General features: G+C 52.3%; 1 protein-coding gene across 4 annotated transcripts in view; it reads left to right on the top strand.

Moving 5' to 3' along the window:
- Positions 1-25,028, top strand: part of LOC146187427 (protein roadkill-like) — a 180,455-nt gene that overhangs the window by 95,234 nt on the left and 60,193 nt on the right. Inside the window, exon 1 of one of the 4 annotated variants that reach the window (XM_084607688.1) lies at positions 6,405-7,012. The exons of 2 other annotated variants lie outside the window; for them this stretch is intronic. In XM_084607688.1, the coding sequence (XP_084463814.1) occupies positions 6,982-7,012 (31 nt within the window). In that variant the 5' untranslated portion in view covers positions 6,405-6,981. Of the gene's footprint in view, positions 1-6,404; positions 7,013-25,028 lie in introns of those variants that run through there. One more of the 4 variants, XM_084607687.1, reaches the window with a different exon arrangement.

Genomic DNA, 25,028 nt, shown 5'->3' with positions numbered 1-25,028 from the left:
CACGCTATGAGACGCTTTATTGGAGGGCTCTGAAATTTCGACCACCTGGGGTTCTTCAACGTGCACTAACATCGCACAGCACACGGGCGCCTTGCTTTTCGCGTCCATCGAAAAGCGGCCGCCGCGGCCGTGAGTCTCAACGAGGTGTTGATATGAGTTGGGTTCGGGGTTAAGCTTCATGGCAGCATGGCCATGAGGAGACAAGACGCGACGGAGAAGGGTGCAGTTAGGAAGGATAGGCAAAAGAAAGCGTTTATGCACAACGTTTAAGGCGGAAGCTTTTAATGGCTCATACTGTCGGCATTGTTCGTCCGGTCACAATGATAGCTTTCAGTCAATCTGACAGCCCCGCCGGGCACGTGGGAATCGTGTCTTAGTTCTCCTTGTCTAGCGTCATGCCAGCGCAGTTGCCACGGAGATCGCCGCCGCTGATTAGTGGTAGATAATGACCTATGATGATTGTTAGTGACAGTGATGATGATAATGCCAGAGATAACTGCGTCATGATCGCATATCGTCATCATCCGGTCATGTCTAATAACGGGAACTGACGTCATGATGACGTCACGACTGGTCATAACGTCACCAGACGATTCACGTATATACGAAGGTAACCCCGCTGGGCGTCCTATATCCTGGCGTCCATGCGGCGCTTTTCATTGGGCGCTTCCTCGCACGCCGAATCACACAGCATGCAGACGCAGTACAGCGGGCTTCAGCGGCGTTTCAAATTGGTTTATAGGAAAGAAAAGACACGCAGTATCTGTCACATTTCTCTGATTTGATTGATTTATAGGAAGGGAAAGGCGCGGTAACTGTCTCACTTGTTTTCTGTGGACACCTCAACCGCCCCGTAAGGGAAGGGAGGAAGATGGGAGTGAAAGTGGAAAGAGAGAAAGAGGAGCCGTAGTGGAGGGCTACGGAGTAATTTCGACCACCTGGGGATCTTTAACGTGCGCTGACATCGCACAGCACACGACGCCTCTTCGTTTCGCCTCCATCGAAAAGCAGCCGCCGAGGTCGGGTTCGAACCCGGGTACTCTGCGGACACCTGAACCGAGCCGTAAGGGAGTGGAGGAAGGTGGTAGTGAAAGAGGTGCCGTAGTTTAAGGCTACGGACAACTGCGCAATAAAGGCTTCAGCGCACTTTAGTGGTTCAAAGTGCCCCCTAGAATTTCATATTTACATAGCGAAGTGTGCACAAGTTGACAAAGGAGAACGGAGCTGTTCGTGAATACGTTGCCGCCCGGACGACTTTGGTTTACTAGGCAACGCAACAGCCTAATAGTTAAATGCAGACACTTCAGTAGAATATTATGGCACTAAAAGGCAATGTCGTACCTAACACAGCGGGTAACCAATGTGTTTGGGTTTGGTGGACTACCGCGACGGCCGCCATTCCCTATCAAGTCGCAGCTAGACTCCTACTAACGAGAACGGGAAGACGGGTGTTGGAAAGACTGGGACACACCTACAGGCTTATAACAAGACAACAGAGGTATCGCGGGAAGTCAGAAATTGGTACCGAGTTCGACCCATACCAAGAAACATGGACCCCCGCCTACACCCGGGAAGGAGGCAGGCAAGGGCAGAGTATTATGAAAAAACATTCGGCCAACAAGACACGTCAGGGTTCACCGACGCAGCCTTATACGAAACCAACGCAAAGAGGGCGACAGCCACGGTCACAGACTGCGAAGGCCGTTAGCGCCTCGATCCAAAACTGTGCAGTCACGGAGGCAGAGGAAGTGGACGGGAGAGAGTCTGACGATACTGTCGGACTCTCAATCCGCGTGCAGAAATTTTCGTCGGGGTGAATTATCTAAGGTAGCGCACCAAATCCTTACTTCCACAAGCGAGCCAACAAAACAATACACTCAAACACTAGTGTGGATTCCGGGGCATGCAGGGATCACGGGGAATTTGTACGCAGACAGGGTAGCACGAGGACATGCAACCTACCGTGCGCCCAACAGTCTCGCGGCAGAGGACCTGATTCCGCTTAACCCTGACTACACCACAATACTACAACACTACAGAGGCTTGCGGAAAGTATATCCGGAGCCGCATAAAATGCTCAGCAATGAGGAGGCCATAGATCTGAGGCGGCTACAGACGGGCACCTTCATTAATTTACACATATTACACATGATGCATCCCACGACATTCAGAGACGATTGTCCGTGGTGCGGGAAGACCCCTACCCTGTACCACATAACATGGGAATGCAGCTCACATCAACTGCGAAAAATTGAAAACCCAAATGAAAGACAGTGGGAGGCTCAGCTCTACCTGTTCACAAGAGCTCGCAAACTGGCGAAAGCCAGTGGTGCCCTGGACTGGGGGCGCCAACCGCTCGTCAGCCTCGGCTGAAGAGGCGAAGAAGATCCCCGAGCAGTTAATAAAGTTCACTCACTCACACTCCTTGTTCAGGACCCGAAGCATTGACATTGAACCCGTCCTTGCGCCTGCCGTAGTGCTTTTTTTATAGCTTCCGCTCGTGTTTGTTGTATTCACTGGTGAACATCGGGGTTAAATGCCGTTGAGTGTCTCCAGTTGCCTATCTGCGGGGTTCATTTCGTACATTCGGTGCAGGACACACGTGGTCACACCAGATGCCGCCCACTGCCAGATGGTACTTGAACCTTCTCGCATATCTTCGTGTGGCGAGGGTCCCCTTCCCTGGTGATGATGACGATTTTGTGTAATCGGAAGGCGGTGGAATTTCAGCACCAAGTTTAAGCAGTCAGAAAAGCGGGTCGTCGGCGAAGGTCAATCCTCCAACGGTACTTCCAAGAAGGTCGCACGCCTGCCTGGAGACTTTCTCGAGACTGACCTTAGCTCTGGGGAGACAGTAAAAATGGCTTATCGTCCAGGCAGGATTAAGGCACGAATGGTTCGCTTCCCGGTGATGCAGGAGGTTAATGTATTAGTGAAGCGCCTACGTGTGACCAGTGCACATGCGCAGAACCTGAGGGTTCCGCGTGAGTTTCACGAAGTGAGATTTGGTTCACGTTGAGGTCCTCGCGTTGCTGGCGTACTCGTAGCGTTGACAACATGGCGGCTCCCAGCAGAGCGATAACAGCTTCTCCGCTAATCCCTCGACGCGATATCGTGTTCCAAACGGTTGTATTCGCCTTCAATTTTCCCACTCTTACCCTCACCTAAGCCCCGCCGGGATGGTGCAGTGGTAAGACGCCCGACCACTGTCCGGAGTTCCCGGGTTCGAACCCGACCACGGCGGCTGCGTTTCGATGGAGGCGAAACGAAGTGGCGTCCGTGTGCTGTGCGATGTCAGCGCACGTTAAAGATCCCCAGGTGGTCGAAATTACTCCGTAGCCCTCCACTACGGCTCCCCTTTCTCTCTTTCCATTTTCACTCCCACCTTCATCCCTTCCCTTACGGCACGGTTCAGGTCTCCACATAGCAGGTGTGACAGATACTGCGCCTTTCCCTTCCTGTGAACCAATTATTATTACTATTACCCTCACCTAAAGGTTCAAGCGATAAATAGCTTTTGCTTTCCAGATAGAAGGGCGATTTTGCAGTTTAAGTCTGACGAAGTATATATATAGCGTCTGCCGTTGCCATATCAACGGTCTCGCGAAACTGGCTTGGACTCGTCTTGTATTAGAATGGCTTATACTGAGACTGGACCAATGGCTTGCTTTTGACTTGTCTTGTTATAGAGTGGCTGCAACAGTGTCTATATTAATCGATAGCGCTAGGAACGACGTACGCTGCGAACGTGTTTCAATAAACATGCGCGTCGGCTACATACTTCTCACGTTCACGTACAGCCTGTACAAGCTGTACGTGCAGCTTCACGTATGCACAGTGAAACTAAAACTGTCTGTTATTGTCGTAAGCGACTTGGCGCATTTGAGTGTTGCTTCGAGGACTGTCGCTCGCCGCTTGACTTCATTCGGGAAGCGCTGCAGAGGAATCTCAGGTGAAACCTCGATCATCCGCAGTTCGTGTTAAAGCATTTCGCGAGGAACCGAGTGTTGCCGCAAACCATCGACAGCTGCAGAAACTCGAGACGAGTAACAGTAACGGCAGTGGTCGAAGCATCCTGTTTAATCACCAATCGATTCCTGCTCGGCGACACTTAACCCTCGTTAAGAGGTCGCGTCGTGAGGCACAGAAATAAAGAGGGGGCCTCCAGGGTGCGGTATAGTTTTAGGCCTTTTTTGTCTCGTTTTTATGTACGCCTTGGAGTCTGGGGTTTGAAATGAGTCGCCGCGTGAGCTTCTTTCCCCAACGCTGTGGGTTACGGTATACGCGGAAAGTATACGCCACTGCGGAAGGGGCTCTGGATGAAGCTGCAGCCCCACGAGAGTAATATGCGGCCGTAATGCGGCGCAGAGAGAGACGCTGCATCTGTTTAGCCTGTTTCACATGCAAGCGAACACTCTAGTAGCGATTTCTGCCGCTGAGCGACGCAGTTCCAACAGGTTGGAAAATTTTCGCCCTGTCGCTCGCCGCCGAGTTCGCTCAATCGCTTGCATAGAACCAGCCTTCAGTTATAGAGGCATCCGATGAGGTGTCAGCAGAGCGTAAGCACAAAATGGAACAGAACAGCAGATCACCAGGGAGTGCACAGTATACAAACTTAAGCAGCAGATGAGCATTCTTGGATACAGCATGCCCCGTAATTTTTTATTGGTGCCATGTATATTTTGCCCGCACGTATCCAACCGTCGGGGTTCCAAAGTGTGGAAGCGGGACTCCTATGCGCATCGAAATCGCCTTCACGATGTGTTTTTGGCTCAGTGCACTGTATTGTAATGAGTCTCTCAGAGGCTTTACTTCATCACTAAGCCGACATCATAGATGGTGTAGACGAAAGCGGTGATATATGATGGAAAGTATATGGTGATAACATAGCTGCCGATAGTGGTACTGAGATAGTGTCGACGATGATGACGATAGTGATGATGAGAGGGACAGCATAACCTCTTGCCTTCGAGAGGATAAAGGCTTTTGCATTTCAGCTTTTAAGCACACTTGCGCAATCCTTTTTATTAATATTATTATTTTTTGCAGTAAAAAAAGAAATAGCAGCAGTGTTTGGCGCATTCCGCCAAATTAGCGCTTTGTGGACAGCTCCACCTGTTCTCATTGCGCACTTCTCCTGCGCTTCGAGGTGTGCCTCCTTTTCTCACTGGGAGCAGGATTTGAACAGAGCGCGAGATCGGCGTTGCTTGTAGAATGGGCAGGCAACGCCGAAAATGGCGGCGCCGCCCTTTTTAGCCGTCTTTTTCTCCCTTCGAATGACCGGGTGCGAGGAAAAAGAAACGGAAGGCAGCTGCTCTGCGCGGATCTGACTCTAAACGGTGTCGCAAGCGCGCGGCGCATAACGGGGCCAATCGGCCGTTGCTCAGCTGCGCCCCGGTGATTCGGGCATTCGGGCGCGGAAGCTGTTAGCCGAGTCGAGGGTTTCACCGTTTCACGACAGATAGCCTAGGTAACCCGCCGTGTAGACTACTGGCAGTGACGTAACCGTGGCCGCCATGTGTGTGTGTGTGTGTGTGTGTGTGTGTGTGTGTGTGTGTGTGTGTGTGTGTGTGTGTGTGTGTGTGTGTGTGTGTGTGTGTGTGTGTGTGTGTGTGTGTGTGTGTGTGTGTGTGTGTGTGTGTGTGTGTGTGTGTGTGTGTGTGTGTGTGTGTGTGTGTGTGTGTAGGCGGTGCGGAGGGGGGGGGGGATCTTCTGCCACTTTGTCCCGCCTCCGCCGTGCTGGTCATGTTTCGTGCTCCTGCACGACGTCATGTGTAAACCCGCAGAGGCGACTGTTTTTTCGGTTTTTCGTTATATACGAAGTAAACGAGCGGCAAACATCTCCGCGTCTCTGGGCTGAAATGCGGCGACAGCGATTAGGTGCGCACATACTCCGTCTTTTTCCCTCTCCTCTGCCCAACATAGTTGCAGCTCCTTAGCCTCTCTCCTTCATCAGGTCGGGCCATTATTTCAATTCGCAAATTTTTATCAATACTTTCTAACGCGGGTTCGCCGTGCGTGCGTTCTCAATTTCGTATTCACTTAGCATCGTGGCTGTTACGAGTGGTTGTACCGTGCGGCTTTAGGGGACCGTTCGCTGTCGTGCGTGTCTCTTGCGCGATGTTGTTCATAGGGTGGAGGGATTCCGCTTCACCACTCAGGACGCCTGCAACGCCTGTTCCGGCGCGTCCCGAAGGCGGCTAGGCCACGCGCTGCGTGGGTCCGCCTAGATATTCGCTCGGCTCGTTTATCCCTAGGCGTCCCTAGTTGCCGAGGCGAAAGTTGCCTGTCCGCTTTTGGGTCGCCCCTCTCCCTTTCCGGCCTCTCCCTCCCTACGTTTGCTTGGGTGCCCCTCCCCCTTTCGGCGGCGGCAGACCAGGAAGGAAGGCGGCAGTCCCGACGACCGAGCGGCAACGTTGCGGTGCGCGTTCCCGTCGGTGCGAAGGTGGCAGCGGGGGAGAAGTGCGCTTTCGTAACTGTGCTGGTGCGCGCGGGTGTGTGTGCTTTTCTTCCACCTGTCAGCCCCATTTTTGTGCGGCCCTTCCGCGCGCACCTTGCGTCGTGCACCTGCTGCGTCCTCGCCCAAGGAGCCTGCTGACGGATACCGCTGCTCCGTTTCTCATTCCCGTGATTACTGTGCGGCGGAAGTCGCTCGTAAGGTGTACCGCCCATCAGACTGACACTTTTCCGCTGTTGCCGGAGAACATTCGAACTGCTCGTCATTCATCCCGTGCTCAGAGATCGCCGGCCGCGCGGTGATTCAGCTGCCGTCGTTGCCGCGCCTCGTCACAGCTGCGCTCCCTCCGCTGCCGACGAACTGTGTCTGCGCTGACGTCGGTGCCAGCGCCGCCGCCAACGACGACCTGTTGCCGCCGCTGCGACGGGCCAAGTGGGACGAGTTCGGCCATGAGCCAGCGCTTCGCCGCCGACTGACTCGACGCCAGCAGACTACGCGCTGCCTCTCGCCGAGTAGCCGCCGCCATGGTGCTGCGCTCCCAGAACGACTCCAACGGTCTGTTGTGCACTTCTCCCTCATCTCGATATCCGAGCGACGCTTCAATGCGCGACGCTGGCGGCCTAGCTGCTTCGATTCGGTGCGGCGTTGCAGGCAGCATCCGCGGCGCTAACCAGTTTTGTTCATAGTATCTAGCAAGCTTGTCCGTGCACGTCGTCGTGTTTCGCCGCCGGAGTCCATGACGTGTCAGAGCGCGCGTGGCACTTTCCGACGACTGCCGCAAAAATCGTTGACTGGCCGAGGTATACGTAAGACTTCTCGGTCGTCGGCAGAGGCGCTTCGCTGTACTTACGTGACTTTGGACATCCAACTCCACTGTTGTCATTTGAGAGCATGTCAAAAGAGCTGGGTGGGCCACTGTTTCCGTAGCCGAGACGGCTGTTTCTCTGCAAACCTTCGTGAGCTACGTCGCCGAAGCTTCGACCGCGCGCGGAGCTTTGCGCTGTCGGTCGAGTAGTCGTGCCCTGCGCATTAAATCTCTGTAATGGCCTGTTTGAAACTGCGATCCGGAGTCTGCGAAGCAGCAATACCGTCGCGGTCCCAGCTTAGTACCTTAATCGCTCCGAAATGCTAATTTTAATCCTGCATAAGAAATGCCAATGCCAGTTATGTCTAGAGATCTGCAATTCATGCGCTATAATAAATCTAGGTAAACGATTTTCACTCATTCTGGTCGCCCCTGAGTAGATTGTTTCTCGAGTGAATCAAGAGAGAACGTGATGCCAAATGGTAGGCGTGCGATGAAGCCAGCGCAGCATGTTGTAGCTCCTGTCCGCTTACCCTTTCTTTCGATCTATTGGCCGGCAGCCTTAACCACGCATGCAGTGCAGGTGAACATTTTATTATTCGCTTTTCCTGTCGCTTCGAGCTTGGCCATTCCTCCTGTGCGGAGCCTGTAATCTCTGTGCAACGTTGATGGCACCTACCAGATGCAAGCTTCATTTCTTGGTGTGTTCTTACCTTCTGAGCTCAGTGTTCGGCAAGCTAACCCGCGGTCAAAAGTTCCCAGGCCACAGGGTCTGCTTCTGAGCAGTATTGTCAGGCAGCTACGAAGCCCCCAAATCTCAAAATACATGTGGAGGGTAGAAGCATTATTCTAACCTGTGAGATCATTTATAGCTTTATTGGGACCTCACGTGTCAGAATATGCTGACCAGAAGCAAAACCTGCGGCCTGGTAACTTTTGTCCCCCCCTGTACGTCTAAACAGGTCATCAAGGGTGGTGCCGATGCGTGTTTGAGTTATATGACCTGCACTCGGCGGCGCAGCCGTGCATGTTTCGCAGAATACGCCGTTGGTGAGCCCCGAACTAGGTAAGGAACATCAAACAAGAATATAGGTGTTGGCCTGTGGATCTTGCCGTTAGCTTCGATGTGAAGACTGCCTCGGCGGCGGCCACCGTCGCGGACGTTGTTTCGACCTCCGGAAGTGGTGAAATACGCAACAAGGCTGTTTGACGGGGACACAAAGCTGTTTGCACAGATAGGGCTATCGGAGGGCGCGCGCTGCCCGCCCGATGAGGTCGACGGAAGAAGGACGCGTCTCAGTGTGATTCCTTCCTGGTTGCGTCGCGGCTTCGTTCGAGCCGCCGACAGCTGGGCTCCGCTTTTGATTGTCCAGCTGCGGAGAAGCGGCGGCCTCTTGGCTTGCCTCGACGCGTGTTTATCATCAGCCTGACCCGGCGATGGGAAAATTGAGGCTGCAACGTTTTGGAACTTGAGGGGTACTTGGGCTGGCGTCAGATGAATGCAGCAATCTTTTCATTGGCGATGCGTATAACAGGGTTATCAAATATCACTAAGTAAGATATGTGGTTTTGGCCACGCTGATATACGTGCTGAATTTTAATTGGCTTCGCTTGAATCCGCGCGCTTTTTCTTTTTAACCACCACCGTCAGGTATATATGCTTGCTATTCGTACCTTCTTCAACAATCATGGAATAAAACAATGCGAACTTGACCACTAAATAGCAGCACAGATTTTTTTTTTTATCTTAAATTTCGATGACAAAGGGAGCGCATCGCTCCGGCGTAGATCCCTTCCTCATATTTTCCATTGGAACGCGTTCGCTCCCGCGGCATCATGCTCCGTGGTGGGCCAATCACTGGTTCACGTGCCTCCGCCCTTTGCAATCGTCGCCTTCGCTCTGTTGCGAGCACATTTCTGCAGCTGCTGGCAAAACAAGCGTATTTAATGGTGTGAATATTTACGTTTCTGATAAATCATAATCAAATCTTGGATCGAAGCTAACATGTATTTGAAGCGGCAGGGTGCCATTTCAAAAAACTGCCGACGCGATGGCATATCTCAAACGAAGAGAACGAAAGTTTTTCCTACCTGCAGTAATTCAGGAGTTCCCACGTTATAATTTTATTTTATTTATTTATTAATACTGCAATCCCAGGAAGGGATTTTCGCAGGGTGAGCATACAGAAAATAGGTAAGTACAAATATTACAAATAAGTACAAAGGCCACAAATTAATAATAAGCAACAAAACAGAAGAATGCCTAGAAACGTTGTTGTTGCGTCGGTTGGGATGCGAAACCATTTACAAGATCCGAATGGGGAAAAAAATGCTTCGAATGTCGACGTTGTCATGGCGGGCTGCAGAATTTCTTCGTCTTGCGGCCGCCGAAGTGTGCAGGAACAGAATCATGCATACAGCTCGCGTTAACATAAAAGAAAAGCTTACGGCAGTTAAGTCATTCCGTCTTATGCTGTAGCAGTTTCTTTTGCGACCGCTAGCCGTCTATAAAGCGTCGTTGCGACGGCTGCCCACTGCGATAGGCCTGATGCCATTGCTTTCTGATGGCGTTCGCTTTGGTCAATTTCGAATTTCCTCCGCGAGGATCTCGCAAGTTGACTCCTTGTAGGTCGGCAAGCAGGCGCAGCTTTCATGTCAGCTGACCAACGTGCAAGCGACGAAGAAGGGAGAATCGTGACAGGGAGCAGAAGCGGAAACATGAGACGCGGCATACGGGCTTCCGGCCAAATCAGCCGATTTCGGCAGAGCAAATATCGTTGCTTCACGGAGCGATCCGGGATCTACATCTGTCATTGGAACAGACAACTCTCGCTCCCATTCTGCCATTGGATACAACTGCCCCAAACGGAGCAGAAAAACTTGATGCTGGTCTGCCATTGGAATTCAAGAAGCAGGCTGAGCTCCTTGCGGAATGTTCAGACCTATTGTGTGACGCATCGCAGTGGTTTTCAGCCATGCATGTCCCCTTGTGGATGGGGTGGAATCTGACTTGCCGCAGTTCCGGGAGCAGGTCGAGGAATTGGCATTATCTAAACTGGCCTCTAAAAAACGCGCATTGATAAGCCAAGCCGTATGGAAAACTCAACGCACGTATGTATGCCTCTAGAAGGGATTCGACTCCCGAGACGGTTTGCATTACAGCACCGACCAACATACCGGCATCGACAAACGCCGTATACGCTCCCTCCTTCCTCGCTTTGAAAAAGTAAAGTCTGTTTGGGACCCCTCCGTGCACTGCCATATCTAGCCGTGCGACGTTCCTTTTTCTATTGTGTATGTGGGTTTCGCGGACCCTGAAATCGCTTGACAAACATTGGTGACGTGTTGAGCAAATTTTGCATGACCTGCTTTGGGGGGGGGGGGGGGTGTTGCTGCTCGTCATTTGTGCGATTGGGGGTTGGATAGCACTGGACTGGTTAATATTGGTGTAGTCTGGCTAATGATGACGATGATCGGTACAGAAACAGAACGCTGGGCGCTTGAGTCAGAATGGTTCGCCTTTCGGTATGGAGCACATTGTTCCCGCGAGAACACAAAAGAAACAGCGAGATGGCGGCGATTGTAGTACAGGCCGCGGCGGCTGCAGTATCAAGCGGCGCGGTGACGACAACGGGGCCAGCGCACGCACTGCGACCCTGAAAACGCAGTTGGCCTGTTTTCATTGTGGACGTGATGAGGGGGGCGGGGGGGGGGGGGGGGGGTGCTTTTCCTCTCCACCGGTCCCCCGAGCACGGCTGGCCCACTTGGCGTGTGATTCGCCGCGTTCGATCCCCACGCTCGACTTGGACTGTTAGCGACTTTTCCCCAGGAACGTGCCGAAGGCGTTGAAGAGAGCAGCCACTCGCGAACCCTTACTGCGAGCCATCAGTAACTACCGGACCGACCAGGCACGACGTGTCGTTGAGTACAACTCGAGAAAAAACATTTGCCAGAAGACTAGCTATTTCTCATTTTGAACCATGGGGATCCGCCTAGAGCCTGAAAACGCAGAGTGTCGAAGGGGATGCCGCAGGATGAACCGCGACGCCTCCTTCAGGGGCCGCTCCTTTTCTTTCCCGAGTTGTAACCGAGTCGTAATGGTGTGCAGTTGACGCGTGTTGCTTCACGAGTGCGCGCAGGAAAACCAAGCTCAGTAAAGGGCGAGAACAAAACGCATCCTGCCACGTCAAGATTCGGCCCCGTCACGCGCCGTCGAGGGTCAGGGGAGGTGGCGATGTGAGGCTGTGTGTGCCTGAAACCGAGGCGGTAATAACGCGCAGCTGTTTTCCCAGGAAGCGCGAACCTATTGGTTTTCAATGTGCGGCTCTATGTAGGACATTGCCAACACAGTACCAGTATTGGACGGTTGTGCTGCCTGACTCGCTCGCCGAGCTCACCCGCAGCCTATGCCAAGTGCGTCGAACCACGGGGCTGTGGGCGCACGTCCCTGGTGCAGATGCCAACGTTCTCTGTGCTGGCCTCGTCAGAATGTGCCCGAGAAGGAAGAGCGGCGGGTCTGCCTGCGGCGCACGGTCGTTCCTCGTGGAGGCGCGAGGTCACCGCGGCAAGCATACGTACGCGCGCTGTCGACGGACCTTGACCGCTCTGCCCCGTTTTTGCTTCCTCCTCCCTCACCTCGATTCTCAACCACCTCCGCGGCTTTTTGTGCCAACCGTCTTTGCTCGAGTCCCCACGACGCTGGCGCCCCGTGCGGCTGCCACTATCCACCGAGGCCAAGTCCACATGGCGATAGAAATTGTCAGCGGTGAACACCGGAGGCCCCCTGTACGGAGTCGCGTTGGGAACCGCGTAAAACAAGCAACCAACCACTCTTCGCCTTTCTCCCTCGTGCCGCGTTCGCAGCTGGCGAAATTTCTATTGTGCACACGCGTTGGGATGCAAATTAAGAAGCCGGTGTTTGCTGTTTGCATGCATTGGCGCAACGTGTGTGTGGAACGAGCATTTCTTAGACGACTCATCGTTCCTGCGGGTGTAAGAATCCTTTGTATACAGTTTGCATCTGGTGAAGAATTGCACCGTCAGTATAGTTGGGCAAGGCTTCGGGCGAGTTCCGAGTCAACCGTGTGCGCCAGAACGTTGAGTATACGAGTGTATCGTTTTTATTTATTTATTTTTTATATTTGACAATATTTTAATGCGCCTATGCTGTCACTGTTCGAACCGGTGCTCACGAGGACAGTGCCGTAGGCAGGGAACCATCCGTCCCGGTGTGTACGAGGACAGATAAATGCCAAAAGCGTGTGATTGGCCCACTATATTTAATGCGATAAAACCCAGTCCAACAGTGCTACATTCGCAGACCTTGGTCTCTTCCTTTTCACTGCGACAATCGTTTGATGGGGAACAGTTGAACTTTGGGCTGCGTCGTTTGCTATCCCGGCCCTGGTTTGAAAACGTGAAACGGTGATGACCGTGGGCACATTTGATGCTTTGTTGAGTGTGGTGGGTCGGGCTAGTAGTCAAAAGGTTATTTTGCTCATGACGGCGAAGCCTGAATCGCAAAAAGACAGGGACGTGATAGAGACAGGACAACATTCCTTTCTGTTTTTGCGCTTCAGGCTCCACCAAAATGAGCAAACTCCGTCGGCTATCCCAAGAAACAGCCTCGCTGAGGTTATTTCGCGATTGATGCTTCCAAATTATACTAGACGACTCCATCCTTAGTGTTGGTTGTCAGCGTTTGTTTCGCCAGGTATATACGATGCTTGTGGCGCATTTCCATGGGCGAAGTTTCAGCTGACGTATTCGACATTTTCTCCAGTGCGCAGGCGCCAAGTTGAAGCCGTGCCACTGCAACCAGGCACGTCATCTGAAGGAAAGAGCCAGTTGCATTCGCGGTGATTTCGCAAGAACGAAAGAAAAGTAAATAGGTGTGCGCATAAGTTCACTTGAGGACGTTATGTGATAGCGCGAAAGTGCCACAAATGCGTGCCACAAATTAGCGACCCCAATTAACTGCGCTTTGTTGTACTGTAATATGCACGCAGTGTGTACGTGAGGCGACGTGATCGTCCTAGGCCTCCGTTTATCCTCTCTGAACAAGCGTCCCGAGACTACGTAGCGTAGCCAGCTCGAGACCCAAGAGGCTTGGACTTGACAAACCAGTTCTCCTTTTAAAGGGTCGCGTCACTGAAAGGCTTCCACAACTGTTTTGTTATTAACGAAATGTTAGAAATCAGTGCATGCGCTCGTTTTTATTTACTCCAATACTGTAAACTAAGGCATTGAAAGGCTCGTGGGAAAAGAGAGCGTGACGAGCACTCCTAAAGGAATACGCACCGAAGATGTGCTGGGCTTATCTAGCAGCGTTCCGCCGCTATAGACGGCAGTTAGTTCGTTTTGTTCGATTTTCAGTGCCACGTTAAACTAGTAAATCCCCATTTTTGTTTCGGATATCAGTGTCCAGTCCGTTTAAGCCATTTTCTGACAAGTTGAGGTGACTGTGCCGTCACGTCTCTCTCGACTGTCGAACAATGAGGATTTTCGAGCCGTGTCGCCGCGCTGGGTTTTCCTCTTACGAATGTCGTTAACAATATCGCGTTAAAACGCCAGTAAGTGCGATGCCGTGGAATCTTATAATCTTATACCTCTGTCACACGAGCAAATTTAATGTCATTCGTATCGAATGACATTGGCATCTAATGTCATTATTCCCGTGCTACACGAGAAAGTTTAATGTCATTAGGTTCGAATGACATTCTTCATCGAATGAGTTTGGGGAACTCATTCGCATTCGATCGCGAACCGAATGTGTACTCTTGACGCCAGATACGCAGCAGAAACAAGTAACCCAACAACATATTCTGCACACATTGAAATTTAAAAAGTATATTTCTAAAGTTTTGTTTTAAAACCTGTTAATTTAGGTGTAAAATTATTAGCACTGCAGGCTTTCGCGGGGCGGCATTACTCTTGGTCACAGCAGTGATCCAGTCATGGCAGCGACTCACGATCATTTTGGGCTCTGTGTTCCTGTGTAGCCGCATCTCCCCGTATGTTTATCTCGGAACTAAGTTAAAGTTTTGACTGAGCGCCTCACAGTTTGGACGCCAATTGCATGCTCTACGTGTCTCCGTTCGTCTCCGCACTCTGTATCCGCGCTCCGCTGTGTTCAGCCATATTGTTTGTTTACATATTTCAGATTTCTGGTTGACTCGATACTTGGCTTGGATTTTTATGGCTAAAGTGCTACAGCACAGCCAAAAGTAATGTTTTTCGCTTGAATTATCGTACAGAAATGTTTTGATCAGCTTTAAAATGTTACACAATAATTTCAAACGCCTTTTATGCGCACTGATGTTCCTTAAGTGCAGCATTTTTTTATAGCTGATCGTAATTGCCACCATTTGCGAATGGCATTATATTTTACCGTGTAGCACCGAAAGAAACCGAATGACATTCGATGCATCGAATGACATTCGATTCGAATGGCATTAAATCTGCTCGTGTGACAGAGGTATTATACTGCAGATTAAAAAAAAAAAAAACGAAAACGAAGATGCGGCAAAATGAACAAAAGAAGGGGGAGCGCGCGCTAGCTCTTGCAACGAAGCCGTCACGGGTGCGCTCACTCGTTGCCCACTGTGGAAGTCTGCCGTGGTCGTGCGTGGAATAGCTCGCTCCCATCTGTAATCGAACCCGCCACCTTGGGATCAGCGTTGCGAGCTGCCTTGAAGGTCATTCGTTGTCGCCCCCCGTTTCTTTCGCGCATGCAAATACGCCGGGTGTGGATAGATACCCTGTACTCGCCGAAAAGCGCTCGGCTCTTCCTTCGCGCTGTCTGGGAAGAACGCTGTAGCTGACGTCGCAGTCACGATATCGTCTTTGTCGAAAGAACGCAATCTCGAAAACCCTTGAAAGATGATGCACGTGCCAATCACTGTAAAAAACCTTAATTTTGTTCTCAGAGGATAGTTTCTCCTTTAACAGCGCCTTTTCATTCTGCGAATTTTCGGCTTTGAGAGATTGACTGAGGTTTGGCAAATTGTTAAATGCTTTTCTTTTTTCTTTTTTTTTTTTTTTGGGGGGGGGGGGGGGGGTGGAAGGGAAGGCAGTGTCTCACTTCTGGGTGGAAACGGACACTTACAATTAACGGCATGCCATATGTCGTCGGTTCGAATCAGCCTCCTGCAGATCGATGCTAAACAGGATGCGGTATCACATGACACGAAGGACGGCTCAATTTCGATAAGAAATCGCGTGCATGTTTTTCTCCGATCAGATCGAACGAGCTTTGTACGAAATGCTTCAACTGTCTTCTTGACAGTGTGACGATAAGCGACGGCTTGCAGTCCCTCCGGGCGGATCGCATGAGGCTCGTCTTTTGGCAGGCGTTGATGCTGCCGAGTTTCGCCGAAGGCCGCGGTGACAGGCCGCTCATCCGCGCGCGGGGTCCTTGGCACGCGGCTCGAGGGCCGCGCTTCCCTCGGCGCCGACCTCTTCTCTCGGACGGCCTTCGCGCCGCGCTGGCTCCTTTATTATTAACGGCGTCCTCTGCTGCCGCGGTTGCGCCAAATGCCGCTTGGCCACCTCTAGCCGTCCCCCGTCGCTACTGCTACAAGCAGCAGCCTCGGCGTAACGTATCTACATGTCTCGCTCTCCTTATCGGCGGCGAGGAGATTGGTTCCTCGGTAACTGATAAATATATTCAGAATGAAGAATACTTTTTTTTTAGTACCAATAACAGAACACACAATTATTTTGCGTAAATGGCCTGTGCGTCTATGCGGACACGAACTGCGAGAAAAACTACAATCATAAACTCTATAATTATAATCGGCAATTCATTAATTTCCCATTTATTCACTGTAGTTTAAACGTTGTACACAGTGGCATTCGAAGGCTGTTCTATTTAGTATACTGTCCTGTTCCGTATAACTCCGCATGTACGATCATGCGCATTGCTGCCACACTTCCGGGCAAGGAGTTATTACCGTCGCCTGTAACTCCACATTGCCGTCAGAGTAAAGTCATCTGGGAGGAGCCTTCTGCCAAGTGCTGCGGTTTGGGGCTGAAATGCATGCCAAGTGCACTCTATAAAGGTTCATGTATTTTATGTAATGTCCTTCGTTCTTCAAGAAAAAAAGATCCAGAAAGTAATTTCGAACAGTCTGTGTCTGCCAATTAATATTCTTCGAAATCAACATGGCAGCAAATGTCAGTAAACACGCTGAAAACGCAGTCAGCTGCATCATGGCGACGGGAGCGCACCAAAAAGTAAAAATAAGAACTTTCTGATAGAATTTTGCTCAACTGGGCATGCAATAAATATCGGGCAGTTTTGAAAACTCCATAGAGAAACTTGTGCTGTATATTCTGCTAACCACAAGGTTTTTAACTGTGTGCAACACTTTGATAGTGCACCGTAAATGTCGGCTTCTTTCTTTTTGTCGGTTCGTGCTGTGGGCCTTCGTCGTGCTCCGCAATATTCATCAAGCGTGATGAAAGGAATTGTGCAAGTGTACCGGCAACCTTTATTTTTATCTCATAGGGAGGAACGCTGCTTCAACGCACCCTACGAGTATTTGGTCTCATTGGCCTTTTAATATAATACAAAAAAAAATGCCCCATTTTATCACATTGCAGATATCCATGTGACGTATGTGGCAGAATACGAAATGCAACTACGCGTACATACATTAGCTAGTGCAGCAAAGCGCCTGGAACAGCGCGCCACTCCAGAAGGCCACATATGTGATAAGGAGTTCGATGCATTGAGCAAGACTAATTTTTTTTTTATTATTATTGAATATATTACTGCGCGTTGCATGCTTGCGTACGCTCGTGTACTGTAGCCCTCCATTCGTGCAGTCGTTTTCGTGCCCCACTCAAGCTCATACGAAACGGGCTCTCGCCCGCCCCAGTGTGCCGTGATCTATGTGAACGCTTCGAAAGCAAGAATTTGCCGAAGAAAAGTCTCTCGTAAACAGTTCGTTTGGTTTATCGGAAAAAATTGGCACGGTATCTGTCACACTTCTCAGTGGACATCTGAACCGTGCCGTAAGGGAAGGGAGGAAGAACAGAGGGTGATAATAAACTTCGTAAAGCAATTACGCTGGCGGTTCATCCAGGTCTCGAAACCATTGGCGAGTACGGCGAGGAGGAGCTCTGTGTGAGCCAGCTTCGCCTCTCAGTGCTGAGTAAACACTTTACGTCGCTTAGGGCAGTTAGCTAATCCTGAACCATGTGCAGGATGTCAGAAATCTCTCCGCAGGCCAGACATGCATTTGTGGGGTATTGCGCTGTCCAAATCTTGACCGCGCTAGGTTTGGAGGAAGAGATGCCGTAGTGGCGGACTCCGGAATAATTTCGACCACCTGGCGCCTTTCACACGGGTGCCTTTGCCTCCATTCATTATAGCCCCTGGAAAAACCATGACCTCCAGTGGAATCGTCGCAGAAAGGGCGCACATTGAGATGAATGCCGAAAACGTTACTGGTCGTGTATAGGAGTTCAGTTTAGTCCACCAGTTTGTGTGCCTCGAGAAATGTCATACGTGGGGAGAAGGAAGTGAAAGCGCGTGGAGAGGAGCCTAGTGTTGCCAGGTGAAGGTTGTGCGCGGCGGGAAAATTGAGCCAACTCAAGTAACAGCACACCTTGCGTCAACTTTCGCTCAGCCGGGAAGAACGCTTGGGTATTCTACAGTGTCCTCTTTGTCTCCTTTTCCATTTGTGTGTGAGTGTCCTAGCGCCTTGGACGGTGCGAACACATGACGCGATGCAGTACAACCAGTTATTTCTGTTATTTCTGTTCTCGGCGCTCTCACTTCAGGGCAGTCCGTTCTTTGATATCGTCATCTCATCTGTTCGAGGTGTTCAGCCTGCCCTGCAGGAGCTTTGGGATACGTCGTGGTAATGTTGCTCAGGGTGGCATGCAGTTCGTCCCAGTCGAAGGGAGGTCGGTTGGAACATCGAGGAACACAGTTGCAATACAGTTTTGTTCTTGTTGGTCTTAGGTTGTTCCAGTTTGCATATTCCACTTGGCTCCGCGAAACATCATATTGTCAAACTCCAACCGAGACGGTGCGCGTTGGTAAAATGCAGCTGTGGTCACTGGCACTCAGTTGACTGCATGCATAGGCGTGGTTTCTGGAGCTCCAGAATAGCCGCTCTCGTATAGTGTCCTGGTGCGTCGCGTGCATTCGCGCGTCCCCTTTTTTATTCATCGGCGTCGATTCTTTCGTTCGCGTCTCCCCGAGCAGGTGACCACTGAGGGGTCATTTTTCTGGGGCACGGCGCTTGTGTGTGCCACACAAAGCACTGTTCGCCCCGCCGCTTCTGCCTTTTTCTTTTCTCTCCGGCCTCGATCCGCGGCCCTCTTTTTCTGCGCGTGCCGCCCATTGGAAGCTCGGGCCGCCCGCGGTCGTCCTCCACGTGGTGCCCCCAAGCGTACCGGAAGCGGACGTGCCAAGCGCACTGTCAGTCGTAAAAAAAAATTTTGTGCGAATGGAAATGAGACTCGCGCGGCCTCGATGCCACTCTCTCGTCGTCGCCTCCGGACGCGGGGCTCCTGACGCAACGCCAAGGACGCCGCCGAAGGAAAGGCCACCTCGCGTGACGCACGACAACCCCCCTCCCCGTGGAGCCCTGGGGTGGGCCGCCGGTCGTGCGTTGCTGCTTGGAGGCTTCCGCTTTACGGCGCTGCAGCAGAAGCGGCAGGCTGCTTTATTGGCTCCGTTGTAGAAAATCAGACGGAAGAAAACTCCAGGACAGAGCGTCGTGTCCCGGTTTTTTTTTTTTCTTTCTTTATCCAATAATTAAAAAAAGAAACATCATACGAAAATGCGGAATATAATGGGAGTCCAGTCGTGACTATCAAATTTCGTCGGTTAGTAATAATAATGATAAAATTATTTCCTTTTTCCAGTACAAATTCAGGCCTGCCAAAGCCTGGCTTGAATGGCAGTGCCCGGCAGCATATAAGCCATGCACGGAGCAGACATGTCCCAGCTTGTGGCGCAATCTGACTGCTTAACCAATATAAGATTATTCGAGCGCGCAAAGATTAAAGCTCGCTTGTCTCGCATACGGCGCGGTAGCGTAACCAGCACCTGTGCATTCTCCGAGAACGTTTGCGAGGTTCGCTCTCTATATACACACGTCTTTTAGAAATTGGAATCATGAAAAATGTATTCCCTCGAAGCAAATACAGTTACGCCTTCGTATTAACGGCCTAGTGTAAAGAGGTGGTCCCCCTTCGACCTCGTTGCACTGCCAGGCATCGGAAGCGGAGCATTCGCCGCAAGGCGAACAAAGGGCGGCGGCATTGGTCGCACAAGACTGTCGCCCCGCCAAGGCTGACGGCGCCGGTGAATATGCAACGGCTGCTGTCAAGATTTCCTGTCGTTATTGAAGCTACGCCATACAGGCCGATCCGCGCGCCGCTACCCACAATTGTTTGCCAGCGCGGCTGTTTTCCTTATGTTAGTCTCGTACTTTTCGTCGAATTACTTTTTTTTTTTTCCTCTCTCTGTTGTTTTCATAACGACGGCCTTCCATTCACTGTGTGCAGCTGTGCTGGCGGGTCAAGGTCCTCTCGACCGCAAAAAGCGCGCCTTGTTAGTTTACCGCGTTCGCCCATGCATCGTCGGTCACCGGGACCGCTGCCACACATGTCCCAAGATCCTTTTCGCACCATGGGCGAGGGCAACTGCCGCAGGTTGTTTGGGCGACGAACAGAGAGCGGAGCGTTCGTTGGCCTCGGCTGACGTCAAACCGCTTCGTGACCCGCGGGATGACGCTGTTGCTCTAGGGACAACTGCTAGGGAACCGGCCTCTTCCGCGCTGGCCCAGGAGGAGAGGCAGCGGAGAGCGAACGCTCGCTCGCGCGCGGAGGAGGAGGCATGAGCTGGATGCCGGCCGCTCCAGTGTTTGTTAAGCTTTTGACTCACTTCCGCGTCTCTCTGCTTCCTATATGCGCTTGTTTTTGTTGCTGCTCTTACTGCTGTTGCCGCAGCGATGGCTTGCGCAGCAGCCGCGATGCCGCTTCGCGAGTTCAGTGCTAGATGGCGCAAGTTGTTGGAAAGGGGGGGGGGGGGGGGGGGGGGGCACGTAGAGAACCCGCTCGGCGAGGCCTCTGACCCCGTTTCGCTGTCAGTCATTGGCTCTCGCGGAAGGACGCGTGGCCATTGTGTTCGGCTTGTCGACTGCGAGCGGGGCTTCTTTTTTATTTCGTCGCTGTCTTTTTTTCCTCGCCTCTGCCTGTGTGTATCTCTTGGTTTTGGTGTTTTTGCGGGAGGTAATTGTTATCGCTATCCCGTAATTATTGGTCTGGTTTGGCCTTCCTGGCCGGCGCGCGATTCCAGCGCACGCGCTCTCTGGCGGAATGTGTGACGAGGTCGACTCCCGGTGGTTCACCCCGACACTGTTTGATCCGCTCTGAATTCGCCTGGCGCGTGTCCGTCAACGGTTGGCCCTCTTCTCACCGCCTTGAAGGCGCCGCGGAAGGCGGTACGCTCATTCTGGCGGTGGCTGCGACCTCGGCGTGCTCCACTGGCTTCGCGCAGTGCGGCCGGCCTATCGTGCACAGACTGTCCACTTGATGGAGCGAGGTGAAGTGGAAGCGCGCGGCATGCAGCTGTGTATGCCCTGCGCAAAGTGCATTGTGTAATAGTTCCGCACTGCACAACAATTGCACTTTTGTTATGTTGAAGGGTTCAAACAATGGCCCCCTTCTGTGGAAATTAGACTGGTAACATTTGTCGTGGAGGTTGAGACCGCCTCTTTGGTGTATACTGCTGTAGGGGAAACTCTATTTTTTACCTCCCTTGCCAACTTATTGGTGTGGGGTCTAGTGTGTGTGACTTGCATGGGTACTATCTTTCCGTGGCGGGCACCCGAGGACAAAGTCATGCCCCCCCCCCCCCCCCTCCCCTCCCCCCCGCTCCTCACTTGACTCTCCCAGGAATCAATAAAGTTTTTGCTTACCTACTTGCCTTGCTCCCAGTGTTTATGACACGGTGGGCGGGCTACGGCGCAGTGTCTGGAAAATGATCACATGTTGTGGTGCGCGAGGATAGTGCTCTCCACCAGGTGGTGGCATCATCACTTTTTTAACGCAAATACCTTCACGGTCGGTCCTGAAAGTGGAAGCGCCCTCCCTCAGCGAATGTGTCGAGCCTCTTGAAATATTATCGCTATAGAGGTTTGCTGGAGTGAGCGAGGCACAGTTTAGGGAGGAGTAGGGGGAGTTGAGGCTGGATCGGAGACTTTCCAATTTCGGCGAAACCATATACTGCTTACCGGCGAGTAACCAAGCTCTGGCACGAGGTCCCCACCGTGCGGTGAGGTATCATGCGGTACATTTTTCATTGTCAGCCCAGCGGAGGAAAAAGGCTCCTTCTGCGGCAAGCTCTGAGCAATATCCTGCGGTGACCAGTCATTCCCTCAACCTTCCGAAGCTTATCTGCCGCCCCGCGCTAGGTTTGCCTTCTCATAGTTTGAATGCGCTCCGTTCTGACTGGGTCATCAGTTCTCTCTTCTCAGCATGAGGTAAGCCCGTTTTGTCTCCTCGAGCCACGCTATCGTTCATGCCAACTTGTTCCCTTACCCATTACTGTCGCCTTACCCCTGGAATTTTGTTCCTCCGCTTTGTAGCCAGTATGAGCTGACTCCGATTTCATTTCCCTTCTCTCGTTAGTCTTCTAGTTTCTGCCTCAGGGGTCTGATTACTTGTAAGGTGCAAAAACAGCCGTGCTGGCGAGCGTGTCGTGCGTGCCGAATCATTTCACCCTCAAGGTGTGATTCTAGGGCCACCACTTATCCGAAACATTTTTCTTTTTGTGTGTGCACGTGTGTGTGTATCTTGCTTCAAATGCAAAAGAACTGCTGCAATGCGCTCGTGGGGCCGCTAGTGACGCAGAGACAGGTCTGGCGCGGCGGCAACGCATAGTGCGACGTAGAAAGCGTGGAGGAGAGCGCATTCCGTCGACAGGTCGGATGCCTACCTGCCCCAGAACGCGCTTCTCGTTGTCTTCGCGGCTGTCCGCTTCCCACGGGGCCGCACTCGCCGGGTCGTCGGCCGCGCAGAGAAGCCGGTCGCGCCACCTCCTGCATGGAGGGCTTCTCTCCTCGCGATCCTGCTTGCGGGAGAAGCCCTCTTTCTGTGGGTTAATTAATGCGTTGCTTCGGCCAAATCACGCGCTCTCTTTTTTTTTTTTTTTTTTTTTTTGCTTTACTGGAAACGTTTATTTCTCGAAGCATGTAGCTTCCACGTAATGTTCTTTCAGGAAGGAGTTCCTCAAGAGACAATGACGTGACGTTAAACTCGGAATGTGAACACCTTTACAAAACTCTATCTGGTCGGGAGACTAAGTTCTGACCGGAGAAGCTAGTTATTTTCCGCGTGAGCTGCGAAAAGAGATGCATTCGCGAGCGACGCTGCCTCGACTGCAGCTGCGCTTCGGGTTCATCGCCTTCTGAACGTCTTGTTCAGAGTGGACAGAAACGGTGCAGTGTGAGTCGAAACCTCAGTACAGCTGCGACCGTTTGGGCGACTAGTAGTACTGCGGGTGGAAACAAGCGCGGGGCTCAAAGGTGCAGTGGTGTGGGCTACGCGGATGCTGCGTGAATGAAGCACAGGACTGGAGTCGCATGAACGGAGGATCGCGCCGCTTCGTTCCAGCGCACGCTGTGCCGGCCTCCCTCGGTCGCCCTGGGGGGTCTACGCGATGTGCGCTCTCGCTTCGGGTTTGGCCGCGACCCGGGAGGGATGGGCCCGTTCTTCGTCTCGCTGTTGTAGCGGCCGGCGCTGTTCGCTGAAATGGGTCGGCACACACTGGCACTCCTCGCAAGCTGTTTTCCCCTTGTTTGCTGCTGTCGCGAATACTTTTGTCCAGATCGGTGGCCGCTGGCTTCCTTTGCCGAGAGGCACATCACGCCCTGTTCGTTCCCGTCGCCGCGCGGCTGATGAGAGCGTTTCCACCGTGAAACGGCTATACCCTGTCGTCTCTTTGCCGCTGGTGAGGCAAGGGTTGTATGGCAGCCTGCCGTGTCGGAAATTGCGCTGCCTCTTGTTTAGAGATTTGTTAGTTTTGTTTTTATTGTGAAAGCAATACTACGCCAATTCTAACCGCTCGTCGCAGTGTGCCGTGTACGTGGTCCCTCATGGCGTTTGAATTCACGTTACCCCTATGCCGCTGGCAGGAGCTGCCAACTCGGGTCGCTCTTTTCATACGGGAGGGTGATATCAGAATAAGCCTGCCAGAACCGCTTGCATTCTTGTTACCCCTACGACACGCAGGCGCTTATGGGAATAATGTAGCAGGCAAAAGAAGCTTCTGCCGTTGCTTTCGCAATTCAACTCAGGCAGTGACAGAGCTCGATAAAATTTCATCGAAATGCCATCTAACGACAGCGTATGAGACAGCGACACATCCATGTGGATAAAAGGGTGCACTGCATGTCACTATTGTCTCTATCTTAGATAACTGTTGCTATAGATGAAGTTGGGATGCAGTTTTCTCGAGCTCCGCCACCGGCTGAATGTTGTATACCACTTTTGCTCACGACGTCAATACGCGGTGCAGCATTTGCGTTAATGAACGGGTTTCCTCAGTTTCGGATGGTACTCTGGCTGGTCAGCTTGAAAGTCCTTTCCCTAGCTCTAAACATATCGCTGGCTATAATGCTCAGAGCGGCACGCTGGGCTATAGCAGCTGCAGTTTCGGAACTGCACAGTGCCCCGAAATGCTGAAGCGTTGTTCTATGGACAGTTGGTTTCCAGCGTGAAATAACCTCGTCGTGAGGCTGCACAGCGACCGTATAGTTCTTCAAAGGAAGTGCCAGATAATGCCTACCATCAAAGCGTTGTTCGGCTGCTGAGCACAGTGTTGCGGGGTGCCGGCTACGCGGCCGAATTTTCACGGTGGTAAACAGCAGAGACATCCGGGAGCATGAGCGGATAAGCTTGGGAAATCTGCTGGGGTATGGGCACAATAGAGGACTAATTGGAGGCCATATCAGTTACCTTATTTTCGGCCCAGGAGATACGTTGCCCACTTGAGTGTGCTCTGCGTTTCCGTGGTTGGTCTCTGTTGTGCAATGCCTTACCGAGCATCGCTCCGTCCTTTTTTGTGCGTCCTGTACATACGAATGGCCGGATCCCTTGGCGTTCGATGGTGTCCGAGACGATTTTTTCTTCTCGCGGTGCCCGTTCTCCGGTGCCTTCCTTCCGTGCCGCCATTCGCAGTCGTCACCCAGGGTTTTCGGCGCTCTTTCCCCCAGCCTCCCAGTGGCGTTGCAGTACGTCTCGCCACAGGGCACAAGTGTCCCTGTTCCCATGCCCTAAGGTAAGTAGGGAGGTGTGCTCCCCGGTGTCGTCGTCCTCTAATTGGCCGCGTGTTCGCGACACCGGGACTACCGCTGCGGGCGCCGGTGATGATGAGCTCCTTCCCGTGACGACCACACACGTCGGCGACCGCGGCAGCGCGCGCGCCGTTGCTAATTGGGATCGATAGGCCTCCTCCGCGGTGGACCCCCGCGGAGGAGGTCTCTCTCTCTCTCGCCGACGGGCGTGGCACTGCCGCGCTCCTTTGTCCGTTTCCGGATGGCTCCGTAGAGCTCGCGCGGCACGCATGCCACTCCGGACGGAACCGCCGTCGGGACTTGTGGAGGTGCAACTCTCTTGGCTTCCTCGAGCGAGCCCACCCCTGGAAGATGCCTGTGGTCTCGCAGACGCAGTAGTTTTGAGGCGCGTTGATTGTTGAAAGTATATAGCAGCCACATCTCCGTCTGTCAGTTCAGCTTC

Source organism: Amblyomma maculatum, chromosome 6 (assembly GCF_055883805.1).
Source record: "Amblyomma maculatum isolate TAMU_Amacu chromosome 6, ASM5588380v1, whole genome shotgun sequence".
In the NCBI taxonomy this organism is placed as follows: domain Eukaryota; kingdom Metazoa; phylum Arthropoda; class Arachnida; order Ixodida; family Ixodidae; genus Amblyomma; species Amblyomma maculatum.
This window is presented reverse-complemented; position numbering and strand designations above follow the sequence as displayed.